This window comes from Taeniopygia guttata, chromosome 2 (assembly GCF_048771995.1).
Source record: "Taeniopygia guttata chromosome 2, bTaeGut7.mat, whole genome shotgun sequence".
In the NCBI taxonomy this organism is placed as follows: domain Eukaryota; kingdom Metazoa; phylum Chordata; class Aves; order Passeriformes; family Estrildidae; genus Taeniopygia; species Taeniopygia guttata.
The window spans coordinates 23,549,247-23,568,898 of NC_133026.1; the positions used below are offsets into that span (position 1 = coordinate 23,549,247).

The 19,652-nt window shown below is 36.3% G+C and overlaps 1 protein-coding gene across 8 annotated transcripts in view; it reads left to right on the forward strand.

The window, feature by feature from the left end:
• The window catches only part of ANKIB1 (ankyrin repeat and IBR domain containing 1), an 88,378-nt gene that overhangs the window by 33,954 nt on the left and 34,772 nt on the right, over positions 1 to 19,652 (forward strand). For all 8 annotated transcript variants that reach the window (XM_030266955.4, XM_030266951.4, XM_030266957.4 and 5 more), the window contains 2 exons: positions 11,840 to 12,140; positions 18,090 to 18,272. In XM_030266955.4, coding sequence (XP_030122815.4) covers positions 11,840 to 12,140; positions 18,090 to 18,272 — 484 coding nt within the window. The remainder of the gene's footprint in view (positions 1 to 11,839; positions 12,141 to 18,089; positions 18,273 to 19,652) is intronic.

The window sequence follows — 19,652 nt, forward strand, 5'->3', positions numbered from 1 at the left end:
CACTTTCCATACGATTTTTTTCCTCTGAGATTTTCAGGTTATGTGGACCTGAAAATAGCTCTTAAGAAATTAGAGCCTTATTGAGACAACAAGGACACATGAAATTGCACATATGAAAAGAAATAGTCATAATTACTGTCTTCTGAGCAGTGCATTAGTTAATTTATATTGCATCATTATGAGGGAATCTCAAATAACTGCTTTGTATTTTTAAAAAAAGTCATTTAGAAATGCTATTTTGCTACTAGCTACATAGGACCTTCAACATCTAAGTCTCACAGGAGAATCTTTTTCACACATGGCAAACTAATGGTCAAAAGAATCATTCTTTCGCCTTGTTTGAGTCAAGGGTTTGTAATACATTTTTTGTCCCTAAACATAGGGTAGGTGCCTTTATCTGCTGGAGTCTAGTTCTGAAAACCCAGACTGTTAGAAGTGTAGTGAGGAGTAATTTACTGAAGGTTTTTTACTATTAACTTTTCTGATGTCTTTCTGAGAGCTTCTCTTTAAGATGTACTGCACCTACATGTAGCCTTTTTATCTAAACAAAGTAGTAAAAATTAATAAATATAAGCCTTACAGTGTGTCTATTTGCTGTATTGATAGCAGAAAGGGCACAAGTGCTTTGGGTTAAGCTGCTTCTTTCTGATGTAGAAAGTCCTGGATATGGCAGTGCTTAAGTGAGTTGATTATTAAAAGGAATGTTTTGATAATTGAAATTTGATAAATTTCAGTACCTAAAAATAAATTAATTTTAATCTCTCTGTATTTTGAGATAAATTTGCAATTATGAGGTGTCCATAGTAGTATAATATTTTATGTTTTTCTCTTCTTTAAACATTTTAAATATTGGGGAATCTGTAGCACCACTAACTACAAGCTCTAGCATTTACTTGCATGCCTACCATCTAATTCAGTTTTTCATCATAGGCAATAGTATTATTGTAGGTGGATATGAACTGACACATGTTTACAGTTTACTGTGTGAGATTTTCTCAAAATAGAGTAGTGTGATGCAGTTGTTGGTACACCTTTTGCATCACAGAATGCATTGACAGAGATATTTTGGGATGTTTGGAAATATGCTAACTGGCAGTGCTGAGAGTGGTGTGACTGGCCAAAGGCACAGTGAAAGGGACTTGGGGACATCCTGCTGCAGTCATCTCAGAAGGAAAGAAACAAGAACCTGGAGAAGAGGTGAAAGGGTCAGAAAGCAAAACTGCAAACCTGCACAAACTTGATTTAATCCAGTATGAAGTCTACTTCAGAAACTTAAGCCAACAAAAATTTCTCAATGATTTTGAGCTGCACAGTTATTATGCAGCAAGTATCTGAGTCATCTGGCTGCTGCACTTTTCATCCAACATTTACAGCCCAGAAACAGGATCAAGATGTAAAAATCTGAAAATTTGCTGTTAATTTCTTTTCACAAAATTCAGCAGGATTTTGTTAAAATGCTAGGATTGTTTCTTGATCATTTTAATGAGTATCATAGGAAACTTTAGTATACTAGGAATGTCAAAATAAAACCCAAAATATAGTCAACATTCCATTAATGTATAACTTGGTCTGCAGCCCTGAATAATGTTTACCTGACATACCAGTTTGTTTTAACATAGCATTTAATGTTTAAAAACCAAAAATTGCTGACCACAGCTAATTAGCTCAAACAAGAATACTCTAAAACTTGATCTCAGGCCAGTAATCTCATCAGCAGAGAGGAGCCCCTGCTCCTAGGCTAGTACAGGATAACCCTCAGCCCCCAGCTGTGGCACCTGTCAGGAGGAGCTGACAGAAGGGCACTGTATTGGGTTCTTGGGGCAAGATTTTGGTAGCAGGGGGCTGTGGGGATGGCATCTGTGAGAAGAGATCAATGTGCCCCACAGCAGGCACAGCTGGTGTGTCTGCCAGCTCCAAACCAGCCCCGCCGCTGGCCAAAGCTGAGCCTGTGGTGATGCTGGTGGTACCTCTGTGTCTGCATACTTAGGAAAGGATGAAAAATGCTGCACAGCGTCTGTGAGAGAGGAGTGAAAAATAATGTGAGGGAAACAGCCCTGCAGAGACACCAGGCCAGAGAAGGAGGGCAGGAGGTGCTCCAGGCGCTGGAGCAGAGATTCCCCTGTGTCGGAACTCAAAATGTCCCTCAGACATTTTTAGAGGTTCCAGGCCTTGGTCAGAAGCATTTTAGACCCTGGCAAGCAGCTGAAAACAGCTGTGATCTTGAGTCTGAACCATGGAATGAATTACCAACTTTAAAGGTGGAACAAGCAGTCACAGAGGGTTAGATGGTATAGTAAAAGTAGTCACAAATTAGAGGGTAAAATTTTTTAGTATTGTACAGGGGGGTTTTAACACCTGTACAGGGGGGTTTTACTTTGTACAGGGGGGTCAGGAGTTCTAAGATGGAGGAAAATGGGCCTGAACCTGTTCTTCCTCCTTCTTCTTCCTTACCTCCATGTTCTTGGTGATGTTGGCATTTTTCTATTGGTTTAGGCTAGGGACACACTATTCAACGTAGATGATAGATATTGGCACATTATTGTAAATATAGTACACGTAGTTTCTTGTATATAATGTTTGTACCATCCCACTGAGGGGCAGAGCCCCACACACTGCCCTGCAGGACAGACCTGCGGCAGGGCAGCAGAACTTGTTATAGATAAGCAAAAATAAACAACCTTGAAACCAGCACAGATGAACTATGGCTTCTTCTTTGGCAACGGGGCAGAAAGACAGAGACTTTCTACAATCTCGGAATCACCAATACCCACAGATTCCGACACCCCTGCAGCCTGTGGTGCTGGCTGGGGTGAGGCAGGATGTCTTCCCACAGCCCCTGAACATCCACGGAGAGCAGAGATGCACCCAGAGCCCCTGGAGGAGCCCACAGCAGAACAGGGGGATGTGCCCTGAAGGAGCCTGCAGCCCATGGAGAGCCCATGCCAGATCAGGCTCCTGGCTGGAGCTGCACAGCCTGTGGAGAGCAGCCCACTTAGAAGGGGGATTTCTGGCAGGACCTGTGACCCTGTGGGGGACCCACACTGCAGCTGTGTGTTTCTGAAGGACTGTACCCTGTGGGAGAGCCCACACTGGAGCAGTTCATGAAGCACCCCACATAAGAAATTTGAGAGCTTTATATACAACATCCACACTAGTCTCATCCCACTACAAACATTTATCATGTTTTCCTATAAATTAAGGTCTTGACAGAGGATTCATATTCAATAAGATAGTTTAAATTTCACTCCCTGAATGTCTGAATGTGTATAAAAATATTACAGACAAAGCACACTGGAAACATGTTTTCTTCAGATGATAGAGCATATCCAGTGCCCTCAGGCTTTTTGGTTTGGTTTGGTTTGGTTTTTTTTTTTTTTTCCTAAGGTATGTTTTAGACCATCTGACTGCTTAGTTTGAAAGAGTTGCTATCAGTGTGGAAAGTTACTCAATAGAGTCTGGCTGTTGGTGAAGCACTCCTGAGCTATGACAAGAGAACAGACTTTCCAGAGGCTGGTTGAGATGGAGTGACTGGAAATCACGAGGACTTGCTTGACGTTGAAAGGAAAAAAAACCCCGTAGATAAACTGTCATTTTGCAATATATGTGGTGTGACTTTCAGTTTTGCAGCTTTGCTGGGAAGCTTTTTGGATCAGTGACAGATTTTCCTCATTGTGTGTTTCATGCTGCTATATCTGAGCACTTTGTGAGTATTCAAGCCAAAAGTGGATTGTTGTAGCAGTTGCTGCTGGTCCTGGCCTGAAGAGGGGGGAGGAGGAGATGACAGAAACATGGAGCTCTGGGGAGACAGGACAGGTATATGAAGCTGATTTTTTTCCTAGAACAAGAAAAACAAGATTTTCTTGTTACAGAGATTCTGGAAATTGAGGTGATTGCTGAAACTAAAGATAAAAAAAATCAAACCCAGACCAAATTCTTTTAACAGTCTTGACGTCTGCCATTCAGTAATAGTGGTCAAGCAACTCTGGCAATGAAGGCATAGCTAAGCCAGTCAGAGAGAAACGTTGGCAAATGTGCCTGGGATTTGTTCATAGGCAGTATCTCTTGTTTCATTGCTATGATTTGGGAAGTATATTTCACTTCAGGAGAATGACATCAAAATAGTGGTGGTGCATCTCTTGGAATTTCAGCTACAGTCCCCTTCTGTTCTGCCTGTTTAAGAGGTTTCAATAAGGACTGGGCCAAGCAATTGTAATTCAATCAAAAAAAGTATGTTGATATTTCCAGTATGTTACGGAGGGTGAATATGCCAGAAAACTTGTTGACCCCAGAAAGAATGTTGCATTCGTCACAGCACATTCAGGAATGTCTCTTCCCATGCCAGGTTTTGTTGGTTTTTCATCCATTTGCAGTCACGTTGAAAATTAGTTTTGGATGATTTTGAGAGACGTGTGTGTAGAATTTTTCAGAACAAGATTTCTCTGAAGTTTAGAGGGTATTAGAGGATATTTATGCTGCAAAAATAGATGTTAAGGAAAAGTATTGATGAAAACCCTGCTCTTTGCAGGTCATCTGGCTTTGGAGAAGTGCTGTAGTTGCTTGTTTTCTGATAACGTTGAAGCTGCTCTGAATTTTTGATATTGTTTTTCTGGAGATGGAAATCAAAAAGAGGCTACTTCACTGTTTTGACAGACAGAAGTTCTGTAAATATTTAAACTTTGAGATGCAAATAGACCTAAATGATTCATGCTGAAATCTTCAGAAAGGTGCTAAAATTCATTTTTTTTCTTTATTAAATTTTTATTAAATATTAACTGCTTTGACAGTAAGTCTAGTGTTCCTTTTTAAATTGCTTTCCTAACAGTATTTCTGATATAAATATGATCAAAAGAAAAATAATAAGCTACATAGCAGCTCTTTGTCTAATAAGGGCAAATGGGAAAAATGTGGGATTATTAACCAAAACTAGAGGATCCCTGTGTAAGGAAATTGTATGGATGTGTAGGTGCTTTAGAAAACAACTGGAGGAGTCTTCCCCCCCCCCTTTTTTTTTGTTCATCATGGTAATTCTTTTAATTATTACATTTGCTTGGTGTTCTCTAATTTTAAAGCTCATTTAGAACAAAAATTGTGAAGGCATAATAGTTGCCTAAGGTACTGTCCTAAAAGTAGTTTTTCAAAGTTTTGGCTTCTGATTTTAATACAAAAGAAAACCAGCCAACTATATTCCCTTTCTTTCACATAACAAAATAATTCTGTTCTGGTTTAATAACTTAAAGTATATGATACACTACTTCATCTGAATAATTTTATTAGAATGTTGTTGTCTAGATCATTCACTTTGAGCAACAAAAAGAAAGCTTGTTTTTAATTATCAACAATTATACAGATAACTATTTCAAATATACTTCTATTTAAATTAGTTTTATTCAGAAAAGTAAGTATGTCTCCACTGGAATTATTCATACTAGGTATCCTTTATAGTCAATATAGTCATACATAATAAATCTAGTCAGAAAAATTAGTGAAGGCAACAGCACAATTCATGTATTGTGAAGGTGACCATAAAGTGTTTTAAATTAAGGATGTGCCAGCAGTGCCTGTGTCTTCCCATTGATTCAAAGGGAATTTAAGAGAACTGGATCAGCTGCAGTTGTCTGCACTGTAGGTCACCGAGCTGAGAAGATGTATTTCATCCTACATTATACTAAATATGTAAAATTGAAGCACCTGCAAAGTTATAAATTGAACACTCTGACGATTTTACAATATGAGACATGAATGCTGCTTGTGGGAGACTGCTTGTGGTATAGTGTTAAATGTTTTCCTTCGGTGGTGTGTGGTGAATGATCTGTCAGTGTTTGGATCTTCCAAGTGGGAGCATTGGTTTTATCCAATTGCTTTGTTGTCATTGCACTCAGCTGCTGAATTGGTTCTGTAAGGTCCTTTTTAAATTAGTTATTTTGTGTGGTTGCGAGTCTTGGTCACCTTTCAAATTCATTGAAATATGAAATACCGAAGGGAGCTCTTGATTAGATGAAGGAGAATAAAAAATGAAGAATATGATCTCACAGGGCTTTGTGGGCATGTTTATAAAGAAGCAGGAGGACCAAGTGAATTGAAGTGCCCCTGATTTCAGTAGCAGAACATCTGACTGGGCAGTAGAAAATAAGGGTCATCTTCATCATAGTCAGTCTAAAAAGAAGTCAAGATGATGGACAAAGAATAAATAGCCTTTAGAAGTGATCAAGTTTTTACTGTGACTAAATCCTGGAGGAAACTGCCAAAGACAGAAAAAAACAGAGGAGACACGTAGAGGAGCAGCCGCCGATGTCAAGTAGCAGCAGTAGTGTTTGCTTTGTTCCTCAAAGGCTGCCACCCTCAGTTAAAAGCAGTTCTCACTGAGCAGATGTGTGTGGCCTCCCAAGGTATCTTCCCTGGTGTTCCTCATGACTTCCTCACAAAATGCAAAACAGAAGGTAGACTTTATCCTAATCACAGACTGACCTACAAACAAAGATCAAAAGCGAGTCAGCTGCTGTGTTTTTAGGTCTTAAAGCTGACTTTTTTCTGTCTGCCTTCAATTATTTTAACCTTAGGTTAAAGATACATGATGCTTATGATTTTGTTGCTCACAGCACAGCCATTGCTCTGCAGTTACAGTTGGCACTTTGAGTGTCTTACTGCGTCTTCTTGCTGTTAGGTTTTTATGCACCCAGAGGAAACTGTTCTAATTTTACTTTCCTTGGTGGAAATCACACATTGCAGAGTAAGACTGCTTTGTTAGTGATTGGTGAAATGAGATCTATTAATGCAGTAGACTCTTAAAGGTTTCTTATTCTGTGTTGTCTGTTCTCCTTAGTAGAGCCGTCATGAACATTTTACCACAGGCAAAGTAAAATTTTCTTTGGCTTATAGAGAAGTACGGCTTTGGTCCTTGCCAACCAGAATGACCACATCTTTATTTCAACTAATTTTGTTGCCAGGTAGAGTTTGTGACTCTATTGAGTTGATAGAATCGTTGTGTCAAATGGCTTCACTTCACCCTGCAGTTAGAGGCACATGTGCCTTCCTTACCAGAGAGATCTGCTGGCTCAAATTTTTCAGAAATAACTCATTAATTTTTATATCTAATTGCAAAATCCAAGCAAAATATTCAGTGACATTGTATATAGATCCAGTTTTCCTTTTGTCCAAGGTACAGATCATGGATAATTTGATTTTTTTAAATTCACACTTTTTTTTTTTTCTATTTAATGTAATAAAGTTACATTATTGAGACACGTAAGGAAAATAATTAGTGTCATTAAAGTGACGTACAAAGTGGAAAAATTTTTATGGTGGGAGAGATAAAGATGCGACAATTTCTGTAATACATTTATGATTTTTAAGAAATAGAAAGGATGCAAAGCATGTTAGTATTCACTGTGGAATTTCTTTATTATTGCTATTAAGTAATGTCAACACTAGATAGCATACACTGCTAGGTCATTTACAAACTGATACAAAGATAATTTTCCTGTGCAGAAATACAGATTTGTGTGTTTAAAAGGTGACACTGAACACACATTTATTATTTCATCTCACATTTGCTTGAGACCAATCTAAAACTTAATAATCAACAGTTATGTGGGAAGAGAATTCAGCTTGGATGGTCTCAGAAGAAATCTGTTTTCAAAGGAAGGATTTGAAGACAAGGCTGGAAGGATGGAAGCTAGAATAAGAACGGGCCAGAGACAGAGATGCAAATCACACAGATTTTGATTTACAGAGGACTGTCACAAAAGCTGCTGGTAAGCAGCCAGCTTCAGTGGAAGCCACTTCTGATTTGGCATTCAGTTCTAGTTCTTTTGAAATCCCACTCAGAATATTGAAATAAAAGCTAGAAGAGGCATGGGATCTTGGAAATGGTATTCCTGACTGTCCAAGGGAATGCCAAACTTGCAAATAAAAACAATAGTGTTCTGGTTAGAAAAAAACTTCCATATGTAATTGACACATTTTTAGATTAGGAATTGTTTAATCTCTGTTTTGGTGCTGCTGTTCCTCCTAAAAGCCATAGGAACCATAAATAAAGCATAATTTTTCTTTGGGCTGCAGTATAACAAATGTAAGGATTAATGTAAGAAATGCTTAAGACTCTTAGTGAAACAGAGAAGAAACTTTGAAGTACTAATAAATAACTTTCTAGCACTGTATAATGAATAACAATACCAATAATTATATTTACTGGATGTGGCTTTCAACATCAAGTAATAACCAGTACTCTTCCCAAAATTATTTAAAACAGTAATGACAAAAGATTTCTTCAAGTGGTTACTAGTAGTACACTGTGGTTGTTTTCTTACAGAATACTTGGGAGAAAAGTACTTTTAATGAAATAATCATAGTTATTCAAGGTTGAATGCATCAGTATCGGCCTACTGTTTTGAAAGCTGAATGATTCAATAATAGTACGATTTAAGTAATTGCAAATGAGTTTTAAATTACTGGATAACATGACTTGGCTCTTCAATATGTTAACTCATGGCTTACCCATACTTCTCTTAATGCTCTTAAAATTCTTCTGTTAATACTCATACTCCTCTTAAAGCTGTGAGCTTTAGGTTCATGCCTGCACTGGAGTTTGCAGTGTAACTTTCTTTAGCAAGTTAAAAGGGCTGCCTACTTTATACAGTATATGTCAGTGTTTTGCTTTCAAAAATTGTTACCTTCACTGTCTTTGAGCATATTCAGACATGCTTTAGCCTCCAGCTGTCAGAACTAGTTTTATAATTTCATTTTACACCAGTTTTTAATTTTTATTTTTCCACACATGGGTACATTTTTGTATGGTTTTTTTTTATGCATACAAATAGAGCATAGAATCACAGAATGGTTTGGATTGGAAGTGACCTTAAAGATCATCTAGTTCCAGCAATGTGTATCTATATATAGCTAAAATATATATAATATATATAGCATTTATTTAGAGAAAGAAAGAAACAGTAAATATGGTGTTTTCATGCCCCAAACGTCAAAGATTTTATCCAAACCTGAAGAAATACTACTGTTGTTAGTTTCCCAAAGTGAGGACATGTCCCAGTTGTTTATTATTCAAGTTTCCAGCCTTGTGATATTGAGTTTCTTGCTGCTTTTTTGCAAATACAGATAGTAGTAGGTGTGAATGTTACAGCCCTTTCCTTTTTGTCACTTTTTCAACACTTTTATGATACTTTTGTCACCTCAGGTTTGGAGTCTGCAAAGTGCTACAGATTGAAGCAAAATCTGGAAACTGCAACTAGAGTAAAGTCTGTCTGCCTTGTGGTTAAGTGATATTTCCCATAGGCAATGTATATTTTCACTCTATCAGTACATTTCCAGGCAAAATTTAGCTTCTTATACCTCTGAAGTTGTGAGCCAAATTGCAGGGATCTACAGCGCTGCTCTGTGAAAGTCTTATGCACCAAATACCACTGTTAAAAATGGAGCCTTGTTGAGTAATGAACCTGTGGATGTAAAATGCATTATTTGCCCATTTTTGGATGCTAGTCATTTCTGAACTTTAAGTCATTGGTTTGGCTGGGATTTTCAGGATTGGCTTGACTTCTGCTGAAGAGCTGACCATATCCAAGTGCCTCTATAGGATCTATCTTCTTGTCCCCATCTTCTTCTTTCTCTCCTTCCCATTTCTCTCTTTTTGTCTTTGACTTTCCCACCTTCCTTCCCCTCCTTTTTTTCTGTCTCTAGTTTAATACACTGTAAAGCTAATTCAAACAAACAAATGCACTTTGGATAGTGTTTGATACTGGTTAGTCTTACCATTTCATGTAATTGGCTCTGAAGAATTTTGCCTGTGTAGCTAAATCTCTTCCCTCTGAAAACAAACAAAAAACCTCAAGGAAACAAAATATGCTGTTACTTTTTTTGACCAGATCTGTAATCTCAAATTTGGCATATTCATATTCCTAACAAATGCACCTATCATGTTAGCTATCATGGAAAAAAGAGAGATTTCTCTAAGGAACATTTTTGCTGTCAAAATAGGGCAACATAGAGGAGAAGACTGTTTTGTGTTTTCCTCTGAATACTTTGTTGCCATATATTTAAAAGAATGGTGTTTTTATAATAAGCTTGATTTTAAATTCAAACCACTCAGATTTTCAGGAGGAAGAAAGGACAGCAATCCAATTAAACAAACAGCTATCAAGACCTTCTTTAATTGCAGGGCCAGATCATCTTTGCCTAGTTTTTTCTACTGAAATACTTGTCTGGACTGTTTTCAATAATATCTGAAAGGGAAATTCCTGTCTACCCTGTATAGCCTCTTCTTTTATTAATAAAACAGTTTCAGGATTATTCTTTGTCCTGAACAAAGGATGAACAAGCCTGAACAAACTCTGAGAAAGGTGTTATGTATTCAGAAACAACAGAAAGAGGAGATGGCATTTAGACTTGTAACTATAGCAAAAGTAGCATAAGGCAATAACAGAGGTAAATAAGTTTTTTTTTGTCAAATTGGGTAAGTTTGTCAAGTTCTTCTCACCACTGTTCACCAGGAGCAATATTGTCTGATTTTGTATGTAGGCAGCACCTGCTTTCAGGTGGCTGAGCTGCCTGAAAGTGGTTGAAACTGGTTTCCATTAGTCTTAGGGGTGTGGTCAGGGAGGGTGGAACCTGGTCCCCTGCACTAACTGAATGGGCTTCCAGAATAACTGGTTTTATTCATATTTGCAAACTGGATTAGGGAACAGCGTGGGGAGGAGACATACTGTGGCTTGTGCAGGCTTTATGTGTGAGGAGCTTTATGGGAACAATGCAGGCATTTTTGCAGTGACTACTTAAATGCATGTACCATGCTTCAGATTTAGCTTGGTATTACATTTTTGGGAACTTGAGGGAACAATACCTGTTATTCCTCCCTTCACACAGAGTTCTTTTATCATTGCTGTCTCTCTGACCCCAGTCCTTCAAAGAGGTGATCTTTCCTCTCTGTCACTGCCTACCATTTACTCTCCCTTAAGAAAAAAAATCTTTAGTATATCTCAAAAGGCTAAAGCACATTCACATTCACATTGTATGATTTGTCTTGGTTCTTCCATTTCAATCTGGATTGTAACTTCTATAATCCTTGCTGGCAAGAAGCAGCAAGGGAGCTGCATTGTCTTAGGCGTTGTTAGGATTCAGAGATTGTTGTGTTTCTAAGAATCAACCTGTTGTTCCCCTTTGATTCCTAAAGTGATTATTTTTGCTTGTAATATTGTCCGCTTTGAACTGGCTCTAAAGTATTCAAGAGAGCATTTAAATTCTTGCCAACTTCTATCACCTATATGGGGCAGAGTTTGCATTATGTTTTACTTCCATATTAAAAAAGTCAATAGTCATTCCTCAATGCATGCAGTGCTGGCAGGAAGAGTATTTATAATATTTTAAGAAGTAGTAAGTGCTGCATTTACATCTGACTAAAGATATGGCAAAGGAGAATGAATTTTTAACAAATTTTTCTGTCATTATCTATTTGCAAACTACCAAATGCACTACTATTCAGGACAGAGTAGAAGAAATATACTACATATTTCATCAATCTTGTGCCTTTAAAACATTTATCACAATACAACACAGAATTGTGGGATAAACTTTCTCATACAGTGACAAAGTAATTGTATACGGTACTTAGTGATATTTCAGTAAGTCATCCAGATCTTGGCTCTCAGCTCCTAAGAGAAATGCAGGAGAGCTGTCCAGTAGTATTTCTGTTAAAGAATATTTGCCACTAGCATGGATGATCAAAATCTTTGCAAGAAGGAGAGTTGTCATAATTCACCATTCCCACTTCAAGAATATAAATGGAATTGTGTGCTAATTAGTTTTCTTCTATTTCCCCCCCCCCCCCCCATTGCAGAACTTTCCTTTTTGTTCGAGATGGTAACCCAAATAAAAGGAATGTGCACAATGAGACATCAATGCACTTACTGTGTATGGGACCTCAGATCATGATCTCAGAGGGAGCTCTTCATCCTCGCCTGACACGACCCTCAGAAGACGACTGCAGGAGAGCTGATTGTCTGCAAATGATCCTGAAGTGGAAGGGAGCAAAGCTGGATGAAGGACAATATGAACGAGCAGCCATTGATGCTGTTGATAACAAAAAAAATACACCTTTGCACTATGCTGCTGCCTCAGGGATGAAAACCTGCGTTGAGGTAAAAGTTAATCTATAAGTTTATATATATTTATATATGAGTAATTGACATGCACAATGTTTCACAAAGATTTTTTTCGTGGGGGAGGAAATCTGTTAGGTTATATTGAATTAACTTTTAATTCTATTTTTCATTAATTAGAAAAATTGCAAAGATAAACAGCCCAAAACATACACTGTAGAGAAAAATGAAAGAAATTGATTACATATACATTAACTTCATGAAAATAGCTCCTCAACATGAAGAAGACTCATGTAGGCATATAAAAATTGGAATTAATTACAAGACTGTACCAGTGGAGAAAAAGCTTTAAAGGTAGGCATAGGCATCCTATATGTGTAAAGAGAAGTGAAATAAAAACCTGAGAGAAAATTAGAGCTCTTTTTCTTTTACTGTGCAGATGAGACAGGAAATGATGTCCATGTTTCAACAGATTTGATGTCTTTAATTTACAGTGTCCAGCTTTTTTAATGTTTGTGAAAGTAGTGGATAGTAATGAGCAATTGGGAATGGCTTTTGAGGATCTTGCCTCAGATGTATTTTTAAACTATATCAAGTAATGAGAACTAGTATTTAATTGTGCTGGTAATTTAATATAAAGAACACGAGCAGACATCTAACATTTTCAGAAACAGCTAACATCTTCATAAGTCTGTCTATTTTAACATCAAGATTTGTGTTTTCAATGGCAACAAGTACTTCACAGTTCAGCATTTGCATGTGAAATTTACAAATTTTTTTCTGTTCATAATTTCATGTTTATTCAAACTGTGCTCAGTAACTGAGTATCATCAGCAAAGTTTAGCACCTCTTTTTTCATCTATTTTAGATAACAAATTCATATCTTAAGCAGTCAGGTCCCTGAACCTCTGGGACTTCACTGGTGACCTCTCTCTGGAGTAAAAACCTGATGATCTTTCCTAACATTCTCTGGAGCTGTTTTTAGTATTGGTGTTACTTTTACTATCTTCTAATTTTGTACCATCACAGATTTAATCAGTAAGCTGCATATTCTAAGAAATAATTCAGAAGTTTCATATCTGAGTTCCATTAGGACTCATGAATAGAAGTACCATCTGATGCTGGGTATTTATATTAGTAGTTGGTTTATTGATTTTTCTAGAACCACTTGTGCTGAGACTTCAATTTGAAAGACTCTTTTGTGTTCTTCATAAAGTATGTGTGGTACATCCACAGAGAATCCAACAGTTCCTTCCAATTTTCTGCTATATGTGAAATGAGATGCTTTTACACTTTGTCCAGCAACCAACTTTACAAAAGCATTGAAAGATTTACAGTGTGATGTTTTCAAATTATTTATTCTGGATTTTTATGTACATGGTATAGAGCTCAAAAAACCGTAAGTCTTGTTTATTGTGATTTTGCATTTGCCCAGACTTTGTTCTTTACATATTCTTCATCTGGAGACAACTTCAGCTTCTTATTTTCCATAGGATTCTGTCCTGTTTGTCTCTCTTCACAGATTCTTCTGATATTTCTGGAGTTTTTTCCACACTATTTAGTAGCACTTTTTGAAAGTAGGCAGTGGATTTCATTACATACTTAGTACTGATTTTTGAAAGTGGGCAGTGGATTTCTTGTCCTTTTACTGCTTCTGCAAGTTTAATGAATCCTTGGGAATTGTTAATGAGTGGTGCTTTGATAGTAACATTTCAAATTAGGTCTTACAGACTACCCTGGATGAAGTCAGAAGTTGCTTCTCCTCTCATGTGTTTGCTGACTGTTTTGTCTATTACCTAGTCACCTATGTAGTCTGAAATTTTAATTTAAGAGTAATTCATTAGCTTATATATTTTCTAAATATACTTGGAAGATGCAGTGATGGAAGTTCCCTTTATTTTTGTGGTTTTTTTTCCTTTTATTAAAAGCAGCACTTTTGTTCTTACTTAGTAGCCGTGTTACCTTTATTGTTATGGTTTTAGTCAGGTCGTTCACCATGGGTGGTTTTTTTGGTTGTTTAATTACAGAATTATATACCACTGGTTTGTTTATTTATGTGTTTGTTTGGGCTTTATTTAAAAACGGTATGTAGCATCACCTTCTCTATGATTCTTGCATTATGTTTGCTGATTGTAATTCCAAGTTTCCAGATATTATCTGGATATATTAAATTTTGTAATTTCAATTCCCCAGCCTCAGCTATGCACCCTCTTGAACTGAGGGTACTTTACCTTCTGATTTTTCATTAGTCCTTTCTATAGAGTTCAGATAGTGTGTTTTTATTTCCAATATCCAACCCTTCTTTCATTCTGTTAGTATACAGATCATCCTTAGTTTTTTGAGCTTCTAATGAATGAAAACTCAACTTCCTGATGCTATTTTCTGTGCTATTATTTAAGCTTTTGCCTCTCTGGTTCCCTGCTCAGTACTGAGAGGAGTTAAGAGGATGCTGCTGTTAGATGCTGATATTTAACCTCCGGTAACACAGCCTGAATCTTGTCCCTGTACCTTCTCTTTCCTCTGCCCCATGTTGTTACAGCTCTTCAAGCTCCACACTAGCAGTTTGTCTTCAACATGTGCTTAGAAATTATTATTTACACTTACTGATTTTCACCAGGGAGGCAAGTCACCATGCAGTCTTTTCTAGCTGAAGTAAACTCAGACCCAGCTAACTGTGTGCATGCTAACTGAATGGCACAGTGTTGTCTGACTCTTTCATCCAAAATAAATCATGGTTAAAAGACTGATTTAGAGCCTCTTGTGATGTGATTTATTTGTAAACAAATATCAGGCTGACTTCTAGGTCTGTGTTGCTACTGCTTTTATGTTGATTGTCAAATTTTTATTCTTTCAGATTTGATAAAAAAACTAATTGCAAAGGACTATATACGTTGGTCTTGTTCTTTGCTTCAGTGCCACTTATGTGATCCAACTTCCTGAAAAAGTCTGCCTATAGGCATTTCAGTCACAGGTGTTATATCTATCCTTCCTCAAGATGAGACATTTGCTTTTAAATATATTTTTATTTACATTATTATACAATAGGGGACAAATGTGCATTTCATATAAGAAAATGGGAGGTAGCAATTAGCACTGAATGACCTCTGAAAAATGTTGGTGAAAAACACATGCATAAATTATTTGACTTAAGAAAGGTTGTTTCTGGTAGAGAAATTGTAAATAGAAGAAAACTTTAGTAACAAGTTTCCAACATATTTCAATATCTAGTATTTACATACTGAGACTTCAGACTTACAAGGGATTTGAGCAAAGAGTCTTCTGCCTGTTTCTGCCTTCATGTCCCGACATGGGGCTATACAGTGATGTTAGACACACTAGTTAAAAAAGTTTCAATTTCAAGAGTGTGAAGCAAATGGACTCATGCAGTAAAATCCAGGCAGACTGCAATGTCAGAAAGAATCACAACTGCTACAGAGTGAATTGTGGTTCTGGAGCTTGGCTGCAGCTTTTAACTGCAGACTAAAGTCAACTTGTTTTAAACTCATCATAAAAGTTCATGGCTTGTGCTTCTTTACAAATTATTTGTGTTTTTCAGTGTATGTAATGTGATTCATTCAGTATAAATCCAGTACTAGACTGCTAGTTCCCCATTTAATTATATAAACTAGGTTATGTTATCTTGACAATACCTATTGTAATTGAGTAAACAATTTCGGACTCTAATTTGCTTTCAGTTTGTCTTTGAAGAATAATTTACAGTCTCATCCACATGGATTGCAGTTTGCCAAGGTTATATAGTCCTAAGTAGTCATGATTTCTGCATTAAAAACATAGTGTACACCCCCAAGTTCAAACTTCTTCATTTGCCCTACCATGGGATAGATAACTTGGATCTGAGATATCCTAAATTCTCCGGTCTGTGGTATGCAGTCTTTCTAACTCCTTCAGCAGGAGCAGATTTATGAACAGGAACACTACAAGCCTTCACCAAGAGATCAGCGAAGGAATTTAACAATTATCTCTTTGTTCCTATAAGTATTTGGGGATTAAAATTCTTAACAAAAAAAAAAAAAAAACCTGAAGTTCTCTTAGAACCCAAGGAGTGCCTTTTTCCCATTTTTTGTGGTTTTACTCTCACTTCAGAGCAGCATTCCTTTTTATTGTCTCCTTCACTTTCCACCACTTTTTAGGAAAACCCCAGATTTGTATCAGTGCCTATTCCCACCACACCCAAATAAAAAAAGGAAACCTCAAATATAGAGATCCTTTTGGGTGAAGTACCTACAAGGTGACTTGTTCCAAGTTGATAGTCAAATGTGCAGTCTTGATATTGCTCCATTCACATGTGTTAGATTTTTCCTCCAAGCAGAACAGCTGTGTGGAACACATTGCTAAAGATAGTTTGGGTAAAATTATGTGCTTACCTCAAACTACTGAATAATAACTTTCATGTTGAACAGATTTGGTTTTATGCAGATATACTCCACACTATCACAGTATATTTGGCATACTAAATGGTATTTTTACAACTGTTTAAATTGCTAAGATGATTGTTTAGACTATTAATCTCAATTAATCAAGCAACACAAGACTTTTTAACAATGCTTCTAGAGAAATATGGCATCGTTATTAAAAACTTTTGCTTTGCATGTTCCTCATCTTGCAGATTAGATTTTGAGCTGCATAAGTCTGTGGAATGTTCTTTCAAATATATTTATTATTCTTTTCCCTCAGAAGGTTTCTTAGTTACCTCAGTTAAATTTCTCTTAGAGGTTAAAGTGAACAGACAGAATATGATTCTCAGGTTAACAAAGTTTTGGCAATGTTAAGAAGTTTAGCTAGAACAAAGGTTAACTGTTGGCTGTGTATCTATGAAGATCAAATACACAATGACACTAATATTCCTCAACTAAATTTTGTCATTGCACTGGTTCGTGGTATTTTTGGGTTTGCTTTTTTTTTTTTTTTTTTTTTTTTTTTTTTTGGAGAATGTGGGAAAGGTTTCCCAATCTACAAGAATGAATCCAAATTTGTGAAAAACATTCTGTCTAAAAGTCTTATATGAAGAACAGATAATTTTAGAGAAGTTTGGAGGTTTTTAGAAGTACAAAAATTAGAACCTGAGTTTTGAAATACCCTGGATAGTGTTGTTACAGACATCGTGCTCTGAAGGCAGGATAATGTTTATAGACTTTATTTAGAAACAAGATGAATCATTTTAGTAATGATATAAAGGTGTCATAATAAATCAGCAGAATGGTCCACCTGGGCCTTTAAAATCTGTGGCATATGCTGTCCTTGCTTATATCAGGTCAGTTTACAGCAGAATACCAAGTCAGCAAATTAAGGAGAGCAGCACAAAGGTTTAATAATTAGAGACTGCATTTTGGGAGGGTTACTGGTAAGAGACAAGGTTAGTGAAATGGCACAATACTGGACCATATTAGAATTGCTAGAATAAACATTATTTAATTTCACTTTTTTCATGTCCTCAAAACCAAAGTAGACCTGCCAGTAGTATTTTGTGCTCCCTGTGAATCAGTATCCTCTGATCTGTCCTACCCAAGGAATCATTATTTTCTGTCAGCACAAGTGTACAAATAGTGGAGTTGTGCCTGTGTAGAAAGAATATTTAAGGGTGTTCTTATCTCCATCTTGACACATACTTGAGGGCCTCTGAGCCCTCATTTTCTATAGGGAACTGACCATATCAGTAAAGCAGAATTTTAGTCTTTAAAACCTAACTAATATACTGTGCAACATTACCTTGTAATGTATTTCTTAGATTTTGTTGTTCTGTGGAATTACTGTGGATATAGGTATAATTATGTGTGAAAGCAAGCAGCAATTTATTTATTAATGATAGATAATCCTTGTTTCTAAAGACTATTATTATTATTGTAATATTTGTTTTGTTATTGTTTTTTTGTTGTTATTTTTGTTTTTTCTTAACTCACATGCCTTTTATTTAGGTTGATATTAGAGTTGCAAATAAATAACTGCTTATTTTGCCATTTTACTTTTCAGCTTCTAGTAAAACATGGTGGAGATTTGTTTGCAGAAAATGAAAATAAAGATACCCCATGTGACTGTGCAGAGAAACAGCACCACAAAGAGCTGGCTCTTAACCTGGAATCTCGAATGGTATTTTCACGTGATCCTGAAGCTGAGAGCATTGAAGCTGAGTATGCTGCTTTAGACAAAAAAGAGGTCAGAGGATACTTTAAATCTGAAGTAATTTGCACATTTATACTTGTACAGTTACATTGTGACACAAGTCTGCAAGTATTTCCGTAGGTGCTGTACTTTGTATTTATAAACAGTTTTAGCACAGCTCTGTGTAGTTTTCAAGTTAAGCTCTGAGAAGATAACAAATGCATTGTCAAAAGTAAACAGAAATTATATTAATATCTTAATTATGTGGACTGTCTTGCAGGCTGTGAGGCTGGAAGAGATACAGTGAGGCCAGTAAGCTCAAAAACAGTTTCTCTAAACCAAACATTATTTAATTTTTTTTTTATTTCTTAAGATGCCTTTTTGTCTCAAAAATTAGGACAAAAGAAATTCTGAAAAGGAGAAGATCTGTGGAATAGAATAGGTAAACTTTTCCTGGACTAAGACTGGGTTGAATGTTACAAAATCACTCAAAACTGACTAGTGCAGGACTTCAACATTGTGCATTTACTTTCTTGTTTTATGACATGATGCCTGAAGCTACTGCATACCAGAGTTTGTATGAAAAACAGGTAATAACAAGTGGTATTACTTCCAAGTAAATTTTTGAAAGAGAGAGACAATTCACAGAAAAAAAAAATTGGCTTGAATTTTGTTATGCCTTACAGGCAACTGTGATTCCATAAAGATAATTTAAAAGACCAAAAAGATTCTGAGTATAAGTTTCCTCCCCATTCATGATCAGATTTTAGGTAACTCAAATTCTAAATCAGCATACATAGATCGATTATATGATTCAGTAAATATTACAAATGAATTCTGTTTAAATTCAAGGACAACAGATTTCTCTAGGGTTACTCCCTTCAGAAATAGCTTAGCTTGGCTTTTTACTAGCTGGGCCCACTTATGACCTAATGATGTTTAAAAGAAAATACTTTAGTAGGCTTAGATCACATTAACTGTTCCCCTGAAAAATGCCACTCTTTGTCACTTTTATTTGAGAGTAAGCAAGTCCTTGTAGTGTCCATTTAATTTTTTGACCATTTTTCTTGAATAAATTCAAATATAAACAGTCTTTATTAGATAGTTTATTCCTAGATGAGACATTTAGAGATGAGGTTTTTAATGTATTTAGTATATTGAAATAGCAAATGTAATTAACTCATTTTAATTTCTCTGAATATTTCCATCCAAACTGTAAGAAGATAGTTTGAATTTACATTCTCTCTTGGCAGAAACATTTCAAAAGGCTGCAGCAGTTTCTTGCCACAATTGCAATTTGCCACTCCTCTGGTTATGCAAGTAGAACTATTTGGAAGGTTATGTTTTCAGCTGGATCAAAGCTATGTTTTGGCTTAAAAGAAGAAAAAAATTCAAAGAGTGGTAATATATAACTGTATTATTTAAGTTGAATAA